Here is an 18,707-nt window from a genome sequence, read left to right as displayed (position 1 = left end):
CTATGTCGTCTTCCTGTGATAATTTATCTCGGGAAGTTGACATCCCGAAAGTAGGATTTCTTTTGTCGAAAGGATTTTACTTGTATACGTTTTGTTAACTAGTATTACATTTCCAACAATATTTATAATATTCATGGTCATAAACTACGTTAAACTAAAATAATGGACGAAACAAAATGTCTCACGTAAAACTCCATAAGGTTTGGAACATAATGGTCCCGCAAGTTCAAATACGCGCGAGACTTGCTTAGTCTACACAGAAGGTAATAAATCATTTATTACAAGCAAATGCAATCGTACAATAATAGAAAACAAAAACTAAAAATCAATGCAAAACACATGTAGGGGATGGAGGGGCCCATAAAAAGCAAACCTTAACGAGTACGGACCCCCCCCCCCTTTTTTCTAACGAAGAAAGCAATGTATTAAAAGCAATTCTATTTAGTGGGTGTAATCTTATGTAGCGGCAAAACAATTCAAATTTACAGGAAGAACAAACACAAAAACAGTTAGCGTAAAATAAAACTTAACCATATATTTAAATGAAACAGATAAACAAAATACCAAAAATAAATACTAGATAAATTGGGCCCCACAACTCTTGCTGGGGAAAAAACCATGTCGAAATATACCATTGTTATCCATTAGAGACGTTTTGTAGTCACTTTGGTTGGGGAGCGAGGAATCTAGCAAAAACACACGAAAATCCAATGGCTGGGACATCAGTTTATACACCAGACAAATCTATTATATGGATATTCTTTTGAATATATATTTTGTGCATATGGTCCGTGATTCATGGTCCGTTGAATTTAAGTGGGCGGTTGTATCGACAACAGACTTTTATCTTTTTGATCACCATCAGCCCCATGTATAATAAACTTCAAGGGCTGACGATTGCACTTTTGGTATTGTCATTGTTAAACTCCGGTTCCATTGTGTGATGTGCTGTCTGTTACCCTCCATACATAGATTTACTTGTGAATAGTAGCTGTGTATGATTCATGGTTCGCTGAATAATGTGGCGATAACAAACTTTTATCCTTTTGATCACCATCAGCCCCATGTATAATAAACTTCAACGGCTGAAGATTGCACTTTTGGTATTGTCAATGTTAAACTCCGGTTCCATTGTGTGCTGTATGTTACCCTCCACGCATAGATTTTCATGTGAATAGTAGCTGTGTATGATTCATGGTTCGCTGGAAATGTGGCGATAACAAACTTTTATCCTTTTGATCACCATCAGCCCCATGTATAATAAACTTCAACGGCTGACGGTTGCACTTTTGGTATTGTCATTGTTAAACTCCGGTTCCATTGTGTGCTGTCTGTTACCCTCCACACATAGATTTTCTTGTGAATAGTAGCTGTGTATGATTAATGGTTCGCTGAATAATGTGACAATAACAAACTTTTATCATTTTGAACTGAATGCTTGATTTATTATCTAGAGGTAAATGCTTGAGGCCAGTAAGAGTATTGTGCACGTACACCATGTAGTTTTTGTTGGAAACCGTTCGCTAACAGCCATTTATGTTACCCTTTGAAATAAAATCAAAAAATTTATAAGTTTGCTTGTTGCATAAAATTAAATTGAAGATGATGCCTGAATTGATTTTTACGATCAGAGTTGGACTCTAGACTGACGTGTTGGACTCCTTGAACACTCCAAGTGGTTCAATAGGTAGTGCAATTCCAATACTTATGCTGATGTTCTCATGATGTCAGCATCAACAGGAAGTTCCAACAACTTTGTCCCCTTGTACAATTAAATATGCAAATATGGGTCACGTGGTTAATAAATAACGATTTAAAAAAAAAATTTGGGTCGGTGGTTTGATGTTTGATCGAGTACAAGTTGATTTCACAGAACTCTTAACCACCAAACTCTGCGCTTATGATCACCATTTTTCGCTTACTGTGTTTTTAAACATCATCGTGTCATGCATGCACACAGGTTATGTTGGGCTAACATTTGAGAAAAAGAAAAGGCAACACTATCGATATAAAGATAATAATCAAACTTAAATATTACAAAAAGAAATATATTTTTAGTTTTGGGGGATAAAAAAATATTGATTTCGGACGGAGATTCGAACTCGCAATTCTCAGATGTGTAGTCGCGACTGATGACCACTAGGCTAGAAGGGCACGATGTAAAAATGGTGGGTTTTTACATGTGTGCATCAACAGAAGGGATTATGTTCCAATTTAAATAAAAACATGAAAAAAAGAGGATGTTTTTCCAAGTAGCACAAGGCCCTATTTCTAGTGTACATCAAAGTAAAGGCGTCTGTGTTTAGAAATGAAGTTCTTTAAATTTCATTTGTACATTGGAGATATTTTGTTCCGAAAACGAATTTCGAACTACAGATCAAAACATGAAAACCAGATTATCTTTTTTCCAAAATAGCACAAGGCCCTATGTCCAGAGCCGTTTGCATGAAGTATGTTTTGTTTTTCTGTAGAAATGAGGTTCTTTAGATTTTTTTTATAGTACTTTGGAGATTTATATAGTGCGTCTGGATACTCTTGCTGAAGGCCAACTAATTTCCTTGCTTGCTTGACTAGTCTTGCGAACTTAATCCTGTCCTTGAACCTTCTAAAAACACAAACAAGACAACATGTGAGAGTAAGGCTTCTCTGTACAATAGACCAGTTTTAACTAAGGGAATCAATGTGTGGTGAAGAGGTTTTCAACTAGTGGTTTAATTCCAACGGTGCCTGATTCTTGATAATTTTACCGAGACGAAGTTGAGGTATATTATCAAGAACCAGGCCTCGGCGGGTTTAAACCACTAGCTGGAAACCGATTCAACACACTTTGATTCCCATTCATAAATACCTTTTCGGTCAAAAAACATGAACACTTTTTGGTCAAAAAGTAGAATAAATGCAAAAGTTAAAATTCTTCATTGGTTTCTTTCAACACAACACCCCTCCAGCTATGAAATGGTAACCGGGTAAACAACTCCTTATAATAATGTGCGTCGCGCGTATCTCGACCAATAGGAATGAAGAAACTGTCTTATAAGCACAGGTGCAAGCCCGCGTGTCACGCCCATGTTTCAACAATTTTTACTGGCCATTATCAAAGGTTTAAACACCCCTACGTGACGCGCTCTCCACAAATAGGAATAGCGAAACTGTTTAAGGTATTTATGGATATTGCTGTATGAGACGTACCTCTATTGATGAAAGTGTAGATCATTTTTACGAATCTACACTTTACTTTTGATTCGTAACAATTAAACACTCAACTGTAGACTCGTAACGAATCTACAATGGAGTGTACAAACTAAAGTGATAGTTCAACTTCAAAATGACTGTTTTTCCCAAAAATAACATGATGTGAAAAACTCAGCTGAAAACATGTTATATTGAAATATCCAAACAAAATTCCAGTTAAACAATTTACTTTAGTAAACACAATTATTTCAACAAAAATGTTACTGTTGCAAGCACTATATAATAATTCATAAATTTGGCAAAATATTTGACCAAACGTCGTTTGACAAAGTACAAAGATTGTGGGAAATAGTTTAAGTCGGAAAATAGACTCTAAAGTGTAGATTCGTGACTACAGGGTACTCGCCTTCGGCCCGTACATTCTATCCACGAATCTTCACTTTCTCGTCCAATCTCCTTAAAGGCAGTGGACACTATTCGTAATTTTACTCAAAATTATTATTCGCATAAAACCCTACTTGGTGACGAGAATGGGGAGAGGTTGATAGTATAAAACATTGTGAGAAACGGCCTCACTCTGAAGGAACGTAGATTTCGAGAAAGAAGTAATAGACCATGAGTTTGATTTCGAGACCTCAGATTTAGAATTTGAGGTCTCGAAATCAAGCATCTGAAAGCACACAACTTCGTGTGACAAGGGTGTTTTTTTCTTTCATTATTATCTCGAAACTTCGACGACCGATTGAGCTCAAATTTTCACAGGTTTGTTATTCTATGCATATGTTGAGGTACAGCAAGTGAAAAGACTGGTCTTTGACCATTACCAATAGTGTCCAGTGTCTTTCAGTCCCTGTTATATATATAAGCTCATTTGTTCAAAGCTGCTTATTTGTAATCTGCTTACAGCCTTTATATGTTTATATAGAGTACTGTGGCTTGTAGTTTTTTGTTATAATGGTAAAACTTAATTGTGTGCAAATTTTGTAAGTTTGATGTAGAGGCCAAAATGAATTTCCCATCGGGGATAATAAGGTGAAGTTAAATTGCTATCTACTTTCACTCATTGTATATTTCTTTTGTTATCTGTATGCGCTTATGAGGCTTCTGCTTTAGGCGCCTTGCACATGTCTGTATTTATTATTAAATTTTAATACAAGTCCAAATCATTGTCGTATTAATTCGATCTTTCAAGTTAAAGGAACACGTTGCCTTGGATCGGATGAATTGGTCTTTAATAAAGCGTTTGTAACCGTTTGTTATAAAATGCATATGGTTAGAAAGATATTTGAAAAGTAGAATACAATGATCCACACAAGTATCACTCGAATTGCGTGGTTTTCTTTTTACCTCGTCGACTAACACGGTCGGCCATTTATGGGAGTCAAATTTTTGACTACCATAAAATGGCCGACCGTGTTAGTGTGTGAAGTAACAGGAAAAACGCAATTTCAAAGCACATTTGTACGGTGGCTGATCTCCGCCAACAAATAAACGCCTTTTCAGTAGGGCGTTATAACGCCCTATACGGCGTTATAACGCCCAAAATTAGGGCGTTATAACGCCGTAATTTAGGGGGATAACGCCCTAAATTACGGCGTAAGGCCGTGTCCGAAACGGCGACTTCGGCTACAGCTACGGCTAGATCGCGCGCGTCTGCCTATTCTTCAACACTGGTAGACGCGCTGATCTAGACGTAGCTGTAGCCGAAGTCGCCGTTTCGGACACGGCCTTATAACGCCCTAATTAGGGCGTACGCCCTATACGGCGTTATAACGCCCTATATATAGGGACTTTTAAAGTCACCTGGAAATAGAATTTTTTTCTTTCAAACATAAGAGTATATGCTTACGAACAATAAAACAATTGTTTTAGTAATTGTTTGCACGATTTATATGTTTAAAAAATATATAAAGTTGTTTGGGGGGCTGACTCCGCCTACCCCTTTTGTGACGTCAATCGAGGCAGACTTTGCCTGCAATGCGTATAGTAAACACGCGTGCAAAGTACATGTACGTCCAAGTCGTGAGTTGGTACATTGGTACAAGTCGGTACATTTCAAAAAGTGTTTTTCTGCATTCAGCAGCAATACACCTGGTCGGCATTGCCGGAAAAAAAAGTTTGCCTCGATTGACGTCACGAACAGCGCCCTCTCGGGTCAGAGTCTACTCTTAAATTTGTAAATAACATAAGAACTGATTTTTTAAAACCTTAGTTAACTGTTTATTCCATTCCACTCATCAAAACAGTGACAAAAGCTTTATTTTGAAAAAATACCACTTCCAGGTGACTATTTTTAAAGACCAACTCGACCGATCCAAGGCAACGGATTCCATTAGTTAAAAAACTCTTTCAAATAATTTGTTTAGGGAAATCTCCTCTGCCCTTCTTTTCCGTCTTCCAAACCAACAAGAATCTTGCCCTTTCAAGCACTCCCCATTTTGATTAACCTATTTAAATTAGGTATGCCACGTTGGTGGGAAAAAAGGAAAAGATACAAGAGATTTTAGAACTTGACGCAGTTAGCTCATTTTACTCTCGAGCGATCTCGGTTATTTTTGAGGTTGATGGTTGGATGTGGGGGGGGGGGGGCATGCAAAAACCATTTAACCACATTACATTCTAAAAAACAAGGTTAATTGGAAAGTTGTGTGATAGAAAACAGTGAAAGAGCTGAATGAGCAATGCCTGCGTACAGCGATGTACAAGCGTAGGTTGGGTTATATTTTTTTGAAATGTATTACATCTTTTTGTGATATCTTTCCGTCACAGACAGTAAACATTTATTTCAATACATATCACACTATTTGATTTACATGTGGAGTCATAATTTATATGAAGGAAATCGTGAAGCAAACCGCAATGTTGCTTTTGTTCTATAGACAGACAAAGCAAACAAACTAAAAAGAACGTTATTAGTTTATGATCATTCCAGATATAGTATAGGTTTTCTCGATCAATTTCTGCAAATGAGCAGCCAATTGACCCACCAAGCTATTTTAATTTGCGTGAAATCGAATGCTTCTGAAAAAGACCACTTGACTCAATTTTATGATTAGTCAAATGTAATGTTGCGTCATTCGATTTAACAAATAATATTATTATTAAATTTAACCATTCAACAAGGCAGCATACATATTCGCGGACGCTTCTTGGGGCGTGTGTGTCACGAAAACGAATGACGATACGCTAAATTGAACAGAGTGATAAAGGAGTTTGCCTCGACTCACGAAATTGAATGGCCGAATTCTGAATTTGAAACGCAGTAACAACTGGATATCAAAACAGTTTTAATCCGAACGCATGAAAATGAAATTGACTGCTCATTTGCCGAATTTGATCGAGAAAACCTATATCTAACAAGAATATAAGCAGTAAGCTTTCAGACTAAAACGAACCTGCGTGACGTCATAAAAATAAAATCCACACCTTTAAATGTGGAGTATCGGGTGTCTTGTGTGTCAGTTTAGCGTGTAATACATTTTGGTGGAGAATGCAGTCTTTTTTTAATCGCCAAAAGCACAAGGCCGGTTTAAAGTCGGTCGCGCGATGGTCGGGCGTCGGAAATCTTGACGCGCGATCATAAAAAGACACGGTTTTTAGGCCTCAGTCTTAAGGCCGGTTTATAGTCGGTCGCGCGATGGTCGCGCGACGGAATCTTTGCGCGCAATCCTAAGACTGAGGCCTAAAACCCGTGTCTTTTTATGATCGCGCATCAAGATTTCCGACGCCCGACCATCGCGCGACCGACTATAACTCGGCCTTTAGGATTGCGCGCAAGATTTCCGTCGCGCGACCATCGCGCGACCGACTATAAACCGGCCTTTAGACATAGACCATTTTGACTCAAATAGTTTTCTAATTATCCCACATTAATATTGTCAATAACTTGACTTGACACCATAAAAATACGGACACTGTCGGCTACACACTATAGCTTTCAACAACCAGTTTTGTAAAAGCGTGTAAACAATGAGGCTAGGCCTCATGTTGCCATTTTGGTGTTCAGACCTTAACCCTTTTTAAGCATTCTAAAAGCACACGAATTGTGCAACAAGGGTGTATATTTTCATTCAATATTCCCTTCGCAACTTCAATGACCAACTGAGTCAAAATTTTCACAGATTTTGTGTTTCATGCATAATTATGTTGTGATACACACCAAGTGAGAAAACTGATTTTTGCCAAAAATTGCTACAAAATATTTCCAGCAAAATACCTACACTCGGTAAGTCAAACGCGGCTTCCATCATGATGTTTTTCAACCTTCTAATCTTGCAAATACATTTAAATTACAGTGCGATGGCGGGAAAGCAACGGACGCAATGTACAGAGAGTTGTACAACAGATCAACTACAAAGATGATGATCTTAGGCGGTGGCTGTTCCACGGCGACTGAACCCACAGCACAAGCTTCACATCATTGGAATCTCATACAGGTTTGTCGAGAAATAGACTGGTCCCCTAAATACCCAGGCACTGGTCTTACGGGCCCAATGAGTTCATTGGATCAAATTGCTAAGAAGTGATTATATTTCGCCTATAGTTATCTGTGTTTCAATAGTGGCTTGCATTTGTATGTGTATCGGCGGGATACAGTGAGAAATCATTGCAGTAACATTAACACAAATTCTGTCAACACCGACACAATAATTTTTCACCAATTTCACCGTAAAATGTCAAATTCTCTCTGGACCACACGTCATAAAACCTGTAAGCACACAAACTTGCTAAGCACAGAAAAGTATTACTTTTATCAAAAACAGGTTACCAGCCAACATTAATTAAGTCACTGTTGTGACTGGTACCCCACTACTTTTTTGCTTAGCAAAGAAACCTTGCCGATAAGTATTTTCTCCTCAACAGCTTTTTGAAATTTTGCACAGGGGTAAATTTCACAGAGTTTGTTCTTACTTCGGACTTGTCCTATAAGTTACTTAAAAACTTAAGGCTTGTCCAAACTCGTCCTAACTCGAGATAAAACCGCGAGTCTTAACTCTTTGCGAAACCCACCCCAAGTGTCTTAACAAAATCTCTCTGCTTTTTGTACTTTCTCCACAACAAACAAGATCTCTTTCACGTCAACGTCTCCCAAACTCTCACAGCGTGAAACTTATCCCCGATTCTTCCGTCTCATCTCGACACTGTCGATGCACAACATCTTCAAGATTGCCCTCTTCCGAGAGTTCAACTGGCGGAAAGTGGCCACGCTGCACGAGTCCGTCAGCTTGTTCACTCTGGTAAGTTCACAATGATTTAAGGCCTGTGTTAGTTAGAATCCAAGGCCTCTGTTATTAAAAATCTAAGGCATGTGTTAATAAAATCTGTAAAGCCTGCGTAAGTGAAAATCTGAGGCCTGCGTAAGTTAAATTCTAAGGCATGTGTTAATTAAAATTTAAGGCCTCCGTAAGTTAAAATTTAAGGCCTGTGTTAGTTAAAATCTAAGGCCTGTGTTAGTTAAAATCTAAGGCCTGCTTTAGTTAAAAGCTAAGGCCTGCGTAAGTTAAAATTTGAGGCCTGTGTCACTTAAAATTTAAGGCCTGTGTTACTTAAAAATTAAGGCCTGTGTTAGTTAAAATTTAAGGCCTGCGTAAGTTAAAATCTAAGGCAATATCTAAAATCTTAAATCTAAATCACAAGAAGCAACACACAAAGATTAAAGAATACAAAATCCATACACTGCACGTCAGGCCATGTATACAAAAAGATAAAAATATATATAAGCATTATTTATATTTAAAATATGCAATGTGTACCAGTACTCATCAACCAGCACTCAATGCATGTGTAAGTAAAATCTAAGGCCTTTGTAAATTAAAATCTAAGATAATTAAAGGCACTTGACACCTTTTGTAATTGTCAAATAACAGTATTCTCACTTGGTGTATATATCTATTAAAAAAAAACAAAAAACAAATCTGCGGTCATCAGTTGGTCATCAAAGTTGCAAGATAATAATGAAAGACAAACAAACACACTTCTCGCACAAATTAATGTGTACGCTTTCAAAAGCCTAATAAAAGGCTTCGAGCCTGAAGTCTTTAAATATTTAAGTGAGAAATTACCTCTTTCTCAAAAACTACGTTATTTCAGATAAGCCGTTTCTCACAATGTTGTAATCAATAGCTCCCCATTGCTCGTTACCAAGTAAGTCCTTATGCTCTTTTGATCAAACCATTAGTGTCCATTGCTTTTAAAATGTAAGATATAACTTGATAGTTGCCCTGAGGAAACATCGGATATGCGATGTGGTAACAAAAATGTATAAAAAAGTACTGAAATTATTTCCTTCGAACGAAATATTATTTTTACCTTTTTTATTTTTACCTTTTTCAATTTTTATCTTGTACCTGTCCCTTAAGTATGCGAATATTATAATTTGTTTGCATCCTCTGGCATGGTGTGATTACAGTTGGTTACCTGGGGAGAACTTAAAGACACTGGACACTATTGGGAATTGTCAAAGACCAATGTATCTCAACATATGCATCAAATATCAAACCTGTGAAAATTTGAGCTCATTGGTCGTCAAAGTTGCGAGATAATAATGAAAGAAACAACACCCTTGTCACCGGAAATTGTGTGCTTTCAGATGCTTGATTTCGAGACATTTCAAATTCTAAATCTGAGGTCTCGAAATGGAAAATTACTTCGTAGAAAAATACTTCTTTCTCGAAAACTACGTTACTTCAGAGGGAGGATGTTTCTCAGAATATTTAATACTATCAACCTCTCCCCATTACTCGTTACCAAGTAAGATTTTATGCTAAAAAATATTTGGAGTAATTACCAATAGTGTCCACTGCCTTTAAAGTAGTCATACCCCCTTCATTTGTAACCTCGAAGTATTGAATCTTATTAACTGGAAGCATAAAACTCCCGAGATCATTAACCACATTTATTCGAAGGCGACCAACCGTCGATTTCACCAAACTCTTCCTAACTTGGGATTAATCTTAGGACGAGTTCAGTTCCAAAATTAAAGACGTTAGGACGAAATGAACCCATCCTATTTCGGACGGGTTACTCTTCCTAACTCGAGGTAGGATTAATCCAATCGTGAAATCGGCTGCAGGCTCACAAAATCACGACATTGCATTATAGCATTTACGTATTATGCGCTTTTCCAGTAATTCCACGATTATAAATACAGGTTAAGCGCATAAAATTGTGACTAATTTTCAAGCATTGTGCGTATAAATTATGTGCACCGGGAGCAATCTTTTCGTAGCTGTCTCAGTTAGTGCGATCGCTAACATCCTTCAGTCGAAATGTCTAAGGAAGAACCGAAATTGAAGCATTCAAGTTTGATTATTGCGATTCTAATTGCGTTTGCGATTTGAGTTTGAATTAAAAACTGAACCCCCCTTTGTAATAGAGCACTTTTAAGTCTTAAATGTTCAGGACACTGTTGGTAATTACTCACAATAAAACTGTTAAAGCATACAACCTTACTTGGTGGTAACGAACAATGGAGAATTGATAGTACAAAACATTGATAGGCACGGCTCCCTCTGAAGTAACAGGTTTTAAGATAGAGATAATCACTCAAACAGTTAAAGACTTCAACTGAAGCCTTTTATTATGCATCTGCAAGCACACAAAGTTGTGAAACATAATTATTTTGTTTTCCCATTCATTCGCTGACAACTTCGATGACCAATGAGCCAAAATTTTCACAGCGTACATTGTTGTGTTATGCATGTGTTGGGATACACCAGGTGAAACACTGGTCTTTTACATGTACCAAACGTGTCCAGTGCCATTAACCATGCTATAATGCTGTTAAATTAATCGTTTTTTGCATCCCCGTAAATTTTGAGACCGCTTGAGAGCAAAAGAAACTAATTGCGCCAAGTTCTGAAATTTTTCATTTATTTTCCCTTTTACCCCGACCGCGGCATATGTAATTTATAAATTATTTGAAAAGGGTTGCTTGAAACGACAAGATTCTTGTTGATTCAATAAATGAGACAGACAGAAAAGGAGGGCAGGTAAATTTCCCTTATAGACAAATCATATTTAAATCTAAATGACACTGGAAAAAAAGTTGAACTCATAAAACAGTTTTCAATCGGAGTATTCACGAAAGGACGCCACGAAAATCTTGATTTTGTCATTGAACTCTCAGAAATCTTGGAAACGATTCATGATTGAATCCTGTCTTAAAGTCAGTGGACACTTTTGGTAATTACTCAAAATAGTTATTAGCATAAAACCTCAGCTGATGTCTCGAATTCAATTAAAATATTTTAGTCAGAAATTACTTCTTTCTCAAAAACTACGTTACCTCAGAGGGAGCCATTTCTCACAATGTTTTATAATATCAATATCTCTCCATTACTCGTTACCTAGTAATATTTTATGCTCAAAATATTTTGAGTAATTAACAATTGTGTCTAGTACCTTCAATGAAATAAACCCCCACGCCTTCTATTTACATATCGGTCATGTTGAGGCGAGTTATACGTGACTGTACATTGCCTGTATCAATCAACGGTCACAACACTGCAACGAAGAAGACACTAGACACTATTGGTAATTGTCAAAGACCAGTCTTCTCATAATAGACCTGTGGAGTGGAAATGTTTGCTCAATTGGTCATTGAAGTTGCAAGAAAATGATGAAAGAAAAAAACACCCTTGTAGTACAAAATAGTGTGCTTTCAGACAGGAATAAAAGGCTTTATTTTATTATATTAGTGAAAATTACCTCTTTCTCAAAAACTAGCCTACGTTACTTCAGAGGGAGTCGTTTTCTCACAATGTTTTATACTATCAACAGGGCCCAATTTCATGGCTCTGCTTACCGCCGAATTCTGCGCTTACGATCGCGAATCCCCGCTTACATGCAAGCGCTGAATTTCTGCGCTAGCCTTGTAAGCGTAGAATGCCTAGTAACTTGAAGTACGCACGCGCAGAAGCCAAAATTCGCCGCTTCCCGTGAAATACGCTTGCCGTAAGCACAGAATTCCCTGCTTCCGTAAGCGCCGATTCTGTGCTTACGGTAAGCAGAGCCATGAAATTGGGCCCTTATCTCCGTTGCTCGCTATACCAAGTAAGTTTGTATGCTATATTTTGATTACTAAACGTGTACAGTGCCTTTAAAGGCACTGGACACTATTAGATAAAACACAAAACAATTGTTAGCATAAAAACTTACTTAGTAACGAACAATGGAGAGCTGTTGATATTATAAAACTTTTTCTTTCATTGTTCTCTTGCAACTTCGACGACCAATTAAGCGAAATTTTGTGCGTGGTTGTTTTGTTATGCATATTATGTTGGGATACACCAAGTGAGAATACTGGTTTTGACAACTACCAATAGTGTCCAGTGCCTTTTAGCTTGACTAGATTTCCCAAGGGTAACTTTCTCTATTTCGAATTTGAGCGAATTACGAAGAATACACTGGTTAATGCAATCGGGACGGAAATGATGCAAGGCTGGGGATTACTGTTTAATTATCTCGAGCTAGTCATACGGTGGTTTCTCCGCCTCATTGTAAAACAAAATAAATTAGATTCCCAAGTCGAGGATTTATTGCAATTTGTTTTGTGTCTGATACAATGGCTTTATTTGGATCTACGAACCCATGCGAGTATACCGTACAATATTACAATCAAATTTCACCATCATGCATCAAAGTATGAAGCTGACAGCAAGGACAAGGCACTGTTTACAACATGAAGTCAAACAAAACATGTTTTTGACCTTCTTTGAGATGTTTTCTCTTTAGGTCTACAGTGTAGATATCAATCGTTGTGTTTTTCCTTGGTTTTTTTCGTGTTATTACTTGTTTTTATTTGTAAAATCTTGTTTCATTCCATCTTTGGAAGGCTGCTTTTAATATTATTTTAGTATTCAACTACATGCAATCATTTGTAATCTAAGGCATTGGAAAGAATCCTTTATTTATCCTCCATTCATTTTTTTTTGGCTTTGACATGAGGATAGGCTATGACTTAAAAAAATAAAATATTTGATGAAAACTTTAATAAGTGTATTTAAAGACGGTGGACACTATTGGTAATTGCCAAAGACCAGTCTTCTCAGTCTGTGTATCTCAACATATGCATGAAATAACAAACCTGTGAAAGTTTGAGCTCGATTGGTCGTCGAAGTTGCGAGATAGTAATGCAAAAAAAAAAAACCTTGTCACCCTAAGTTGTGTGCTGTTAGATGGTTGATTTCGAGACCTCAAATTCTAAATCTGAGGTCTCGAAATCAAATTCGGGGAAAATTACGGTTTTCTCGAAAACCATGTCACTTCAGAGGGAGCCGTTTCTCACAATGTTTTATACTATCAACCTCTCCCCATTACTCATCACCAAGTAAGGTTTAATGCTAATAATTATGTTGAGTAATTACCAATAGTGTCCACTGCCTTTAAACTAATTTGTGGTGTGCTATCGGGTAAGCTATTAGGCCTAATATTTTATCTATAATAATATTTTCCTCCATACATTTGTAATCGAATGCATTAGGAGGAAGCCTTCATATATATCCTTCATTCCTTCCTTTTTAGCGTTGACATGAGGATAGACTTTAATAAAAAGGAAATTGTTGATGAAAACTTCAATGAGTTTTTAAAAACTAATTAGTCATGTGCATTCGGGTAGAGTAGATAGTCATTGCGCAAGTCTGTGGTATACATGTGAAGAAGGTGACGTAAAAACCTAATAAAACAGCAGATTACGTTGTTCTCTGGAAAGGAATATTAAAAGTAAAACATAAAACCAGCGCAAACAGTGAACTTATTTAAGACTCTATTAAAGTTTACTTCAATTCTCCATGTTTTTATCTGAAAGCACATATAGACTTCTCTGTGATTGTGATATATGCGCTATATGCAAGAATGTTTCATGATTCTTATTTACGTTTGATCGGAATGAGCCCAATTTTTAAATTATATGTCTCTGGTAAATACCCAATAGCAGGTGAAATCAGAGTAAAATTCTGTTTGCGTTTTTTAAATTTCAAGCCCCTAAAACATATGAAACTGTTATACAAACAATTAATTATTTACACCAATGGGGAACATCCGGAAATGGAGCGTGGTCATGGACATTGAACATGACGAGATTGGTGGCAGTGTGATTTAGGTCTAAATTCCCTTTTTTGTTATCTTGTTGCGGTGCTTTTCTAACAATGACATATGCTTCGGGCTGCTCTTTGTGCAGTTGCCTTGGATTCGCCAACTTTCTACCAGGAATGCGTCGTAACTGAGTACATATAAATTACCTGTCATTCTGGACCCCGGTTCGAGAACCTAAATTAACCACTAACCGAACTATCTTATCGACTCGTGCTGCTTATTAAATCACACGTGAGGCCGAACGCTCCATGCATGTGATTCGATGTTCACTAAGTTCTGGAGACTGGGAACAAAACAGAAAAGGAGAAAAACAAGGTCTCCGTGGGGGAGGATCTAAAGACTGGGGTAGTGTTTCGCCGTAATGTTTTGTCCAAAGTCAGTTTGTTTGGAAAAGAAGAGTGAAATCATACATGTAGCCTGCAGAGAAATTGTGTGAATAGGGAAGACAGTGTAGCCACGAAGACAGTTCTGATTGATATTTTCCCAGGACATGGGTGCATCAAACAACTTTGTTAGTGTTCGTAAAGCCCTTCAGACAAACAGACAAAGTAAAACCGGTACATATTCACAATGTTTCAGATATCTGTAATAGTTAAGGCGCAATCATTGTAAAATGAAGAGCACGTCACGAGCGATATCTCCTTACATGTGTGGTTGTCTGGTTTTGATATGGGCCACCTGTTGGTCGAAGGGGGAAGCAGTAGGCTGCACACAGAGTCACCTCTGTGGTTTTCTGGTTTTGATATGGGCCACCTGTTGGTCTAAGGGGGAAGCTGTAGGCTGCACACAGAGTCACCTCTTTAGGTTTGAAGTGGATGGCAACCAAAGATTATAGAGCGCCGCAAGGCGCAAGATGCGGAACTCGGGCTGAAATGTGAAATCCCACTGGACGCCATTTCGGCAAGTAACTCTTTTGATACAACAGTAGATCAGTATAGATCAGTGCAGACAATGACCATTCCTATCAATGGGAAACAAAACATTCACTTGCTGAAATGGCGCCCATGCGTATTTCACGTTCCAACAATAGATAAAGATTTCAGTTCCGCATCTTGCGCCTTGCGGCGCTCTATAATCTTTGGTGGCAACCTCAGACTCCCATTAACATTCCAGAGTGACTCGATGTTTCGCAGAGGGGTAAATGGCATTGTGTATATACCATTTTGTACAGGGGGGTTTAATTTCGCGTGTTAAATAAAAAACATTAGGCTTTATTACATGCATCTGTTACATATGTGTTTATTACAATGAAGTCACTCATGTAGGCCTACCCAACTTTCGTACATGTACTTTGCACGTGTGTTTACTATACGCATTGCAGGCAAAGTCTGCCTCGATTGACGTCACAAAAGGGGTAGGCGGAGTCAGCCCCCCAAACAACTTTATATATATTTTTTAAACATATAAATCGTGACAAAAAATTACTAAAAAAATTGTTTTATTGTTCGTAAGCATATACTCTTATGTTTGAAAGAAAACAAAATCTATTTCCAGGTGACTTTAATGTTTTCCTTTTCTCTCAGTCAATGGCCGATTTTCACATGGATGCTTCAAAAGAAGGGATTGAGATCCTGGGAGCAGAGAGCTTTGTGGACAACCCCATTACCCAAGTCGGAAATATCAAGGTAAAAATCGTGCTTCAGTTTCCTTGTAGGAATAAATTATTGAAGAAACAATTTCTTACCTATATCTTCCTTGATTGAATTGCCAAATATCCTTCTTCTTTTTTGAAACTGATTGTACGCTTCATGGTCAGAGTCAATCAGTTCAGCTCATGAGTTACCATACCGATGTATTAAATTTCTAGCAAATTCAATATCGTTATATAACTCAGCAGCACAAACAAACATGATTAACTGGTAGCCTTGCTCCAAGGCTCTTTACACAAGCACAGACCCGCTCTGAATTTATGAATTACTGCACGGAACACAACAGTACTTGATACCGTGGTGTCGAAGCATAGTTTTTCGAGGTTTCAACCTCGTACAACAAGGCGGCTTCGTTTGTCCGAGGTTCAAACACCTCAAAAATCCATGCCTCGGCCCCACGGTGAATGGACGAGAAAGTGTAGATTCGAAACTATTTCAGTGACGTCACTCTAAGCTTTTTTTTATATATATTTTTTTATTACAAATTACCACTTCCAGATGACTTTAAATTATCCATCTAACCATTTGCATTTCATATAAACGAACGGTTTAAAACGCTTTTTAACGACCAACTCGACCGATCCCAGGCAACGTGTTTTTTAACATTGATTTAAGCTGTTCGTGCCTGTGATTTTGTTTCTAGTGTTCGGGAACGTAACTGAGTTTACAGTGCTAACACAAACATCGGAACATTAATATTATTTATACCATGTAACTTTCTATCTATTAAATTGTTGCGGTACCCGCTACAAAAATATAGAATTCGAACTGCCTCTAGCTCCCGGGCAATCTCGGGGGTCTATGGTTATTTTTTTTCGCAAAGCTTGAGAAATTCCTGGTTATACATTGTTAAACTATTTCCCCCATTTTCAATGAATTGGGTTCCTCAATTGTAACAATTAACACTAGTTAGTCTATCCAGTTTCGTATAAGTTAATAAACGACGGTTGGTCGCATTTTATAATTATTTTACAAAATATAACGGCATTATTTAGTGCTTGCAACATTATCGGGTACAACGTCAGATTGCTCATCCAGCTAACAATAAATTGTGTCGAAACACAATTTTTTTAAACTGGAAAATGTTTTTGTAAATTGAAAGATAACATTATCATTCAGCTAGCCAATGTTTTGTTGCACTTCATGCTATCTTTCAGTTTGGAAAGACGGAAATTTTCAAGTTGAAATAATGAATATAACACTCAACTGAGATTATCTTATATGTCCCGCAACGGTTTAATAGACATAAAGTTACATGGTATACATAATATTAAGGTTGGTTTTACCCTATTACACCGATGTTTATGTTAGCACTGTTAACTCATTACTTTCCCGAATTCGGAAACAAAATCACAGGCACAAACAGCTTAAATATATTAAAGGAACACGTTGCCTTGGATCGGTCGAGTCGGTCGTTGAAAAGCGTTTGAAACCGTTCGTTATAAAATGCAAATGGTTAGATAGATAATTTAAAAGTAGAATATAAGTATTCACTCGAAATTGCACGGTTTTCCTTTTACGTCGCGAAGAAATACGGTCTGCCATTTTTGTGGAGTCAACATTTTGACTCCATAAAATTGCCGACCGTGTTAGTCCGATCCAAGGCAACGTGTTCCTTTAAAGGCTAAAGACTATTGGTAAAAAGTCAAAATAATTATTAGCATAAAACCTTACTTGGTAACGAGTAATGGGGAGAGGTTGGTAGTATAAAACATTGTGAGAAACGGCTCCCTCTGAAGTGGAGCAGTTTTCGAGAGAGAAGTAATTTTTCACGAATTTGATTTCGAGACCTCAAGTTTAGAATTTGAGGTCTCGAAATCAAGCATCTGAAAGCACACAACTTCGTGTGACAAGGGTGTTTTGTTCTTCCATAGTTATCTCGTAATTTTCACAGGTTTGTTAGTTTATGCATATGTTGAGATACAGCAAGTGAGAAGCATGGTCTTTGGCAATTACCAATAGTGTCCAGTGTCTTTAAGATGATGATTTTCTGTGATTGAAATTTCCTTCAAAATGGACAATGTGCATTTAAAAGTAATCGCCATTTTGACGGAATTTTATACAAACTTGTTTGTTTTCTGGTTACATTTTCCAGCAATTAGGAGCCCGTGTAATAATAGGCGGTTTCTACAGCAACATGGCGAGGAGAGTTTTCTGTGCTGCCTATCATCATCAACTGTACGGTCCAAAGTACGTCTGGATCTTACCAGGTCTGTTTCAAACGCATGAACACTGTTTAAAAATGTCCGTAAGTTTACTCTCTAAATGTAAAGAAGGAAAAACAGCACTCTTTATATAAATTTCGAGTTGCCCCTCATATGGCTCTTTAAAAAGAGTGGTGGTTAGTTCACTCGTATAGAGGGGTTTCACTCCAGAACAAAGTGATAAATCACTCAAAAAAGTATGCAAACTTCAATCTAAAAGAGTGGAAGACCACTCGAAAAAGAGTTGTCCCTCATATGGCTTTTCTAAGAGTGCTTTTTCACTCTTTTACATTTAGCGAGGGCACTTTGGTGCATTTGGAGTCTTGCTGAGTAACCCAATGGGTTTTTGGAACACTGATAGTACTTTTGTATTCCTTTATCTAAAAGAGTGGAAACCACTCGAAAAATAGTTGTCCCTAATGTGGCTCTTCAAAGAGTGTTTTTTTTCTTACGGACTCCGTAAAATGAAATTTCGCCGTTATTTCACGGACTTTCCGTAAATCCAAATATTAATTATGCTAATTAGCGTAATGACAATCAACCACATTTGCCAAAATACCTACACATA

At 37.4% G+C, this 18,707-nt stretch overlaps 1 protein-coding gene across 3 annotated transcripts in view; it reads left to right on the top strand.

Annotated features, from left to right (window-relative positions):
• Positions 1–18,707, top strand: part of LOC117290412 (gamma-aminobutyric acid type B receptor subunit 1-like) — a 44,540-nt gene that overhangs the window by 11,047 nt on the left and 14,786 nt on the right. For all 3 annotated transcript variants that reach the window (XM_033771802.1, XM_033771801.1, XM_033771803.1), the window contains exons 2-5: positions 7,488–7,628; positions 8,259–8,429; positions 15,810–15,911; positions 18,031–18,145. In XM_033771802.1, the coding sequence (XP_033627693.1) occupies positions 7,488–7,628; positions 8,259–8,429; positions 15,810–15,911; positions 18,031–18,145 (529 nt within the window). The remainder of the gene's footprint in view (positions 1–7,487; positions 7,629–8,258; positions 8,430–15,809; positions 15,912–18,030; positions 18,146–18,707) is intronic.

This window comes from Asterias rubens, chromosome 5 (genome assembly GCF_902459465.1).
Source record: "Asterias rubens chromosome 5, eAstRub1.3, whole genome shotgun sequence".
Lineage (NCBI taxonomy): Eukaryota > Metazoa > Echinodermata > Asteroidea > Forcipulatida > Asteriidae > Asterias > Asterias rubens.
The sequence above is the reverse complement of the archived record's forward strand: the minus strand, read 5'-3'. Positions and strand labels throughout refer to the sequence as shown.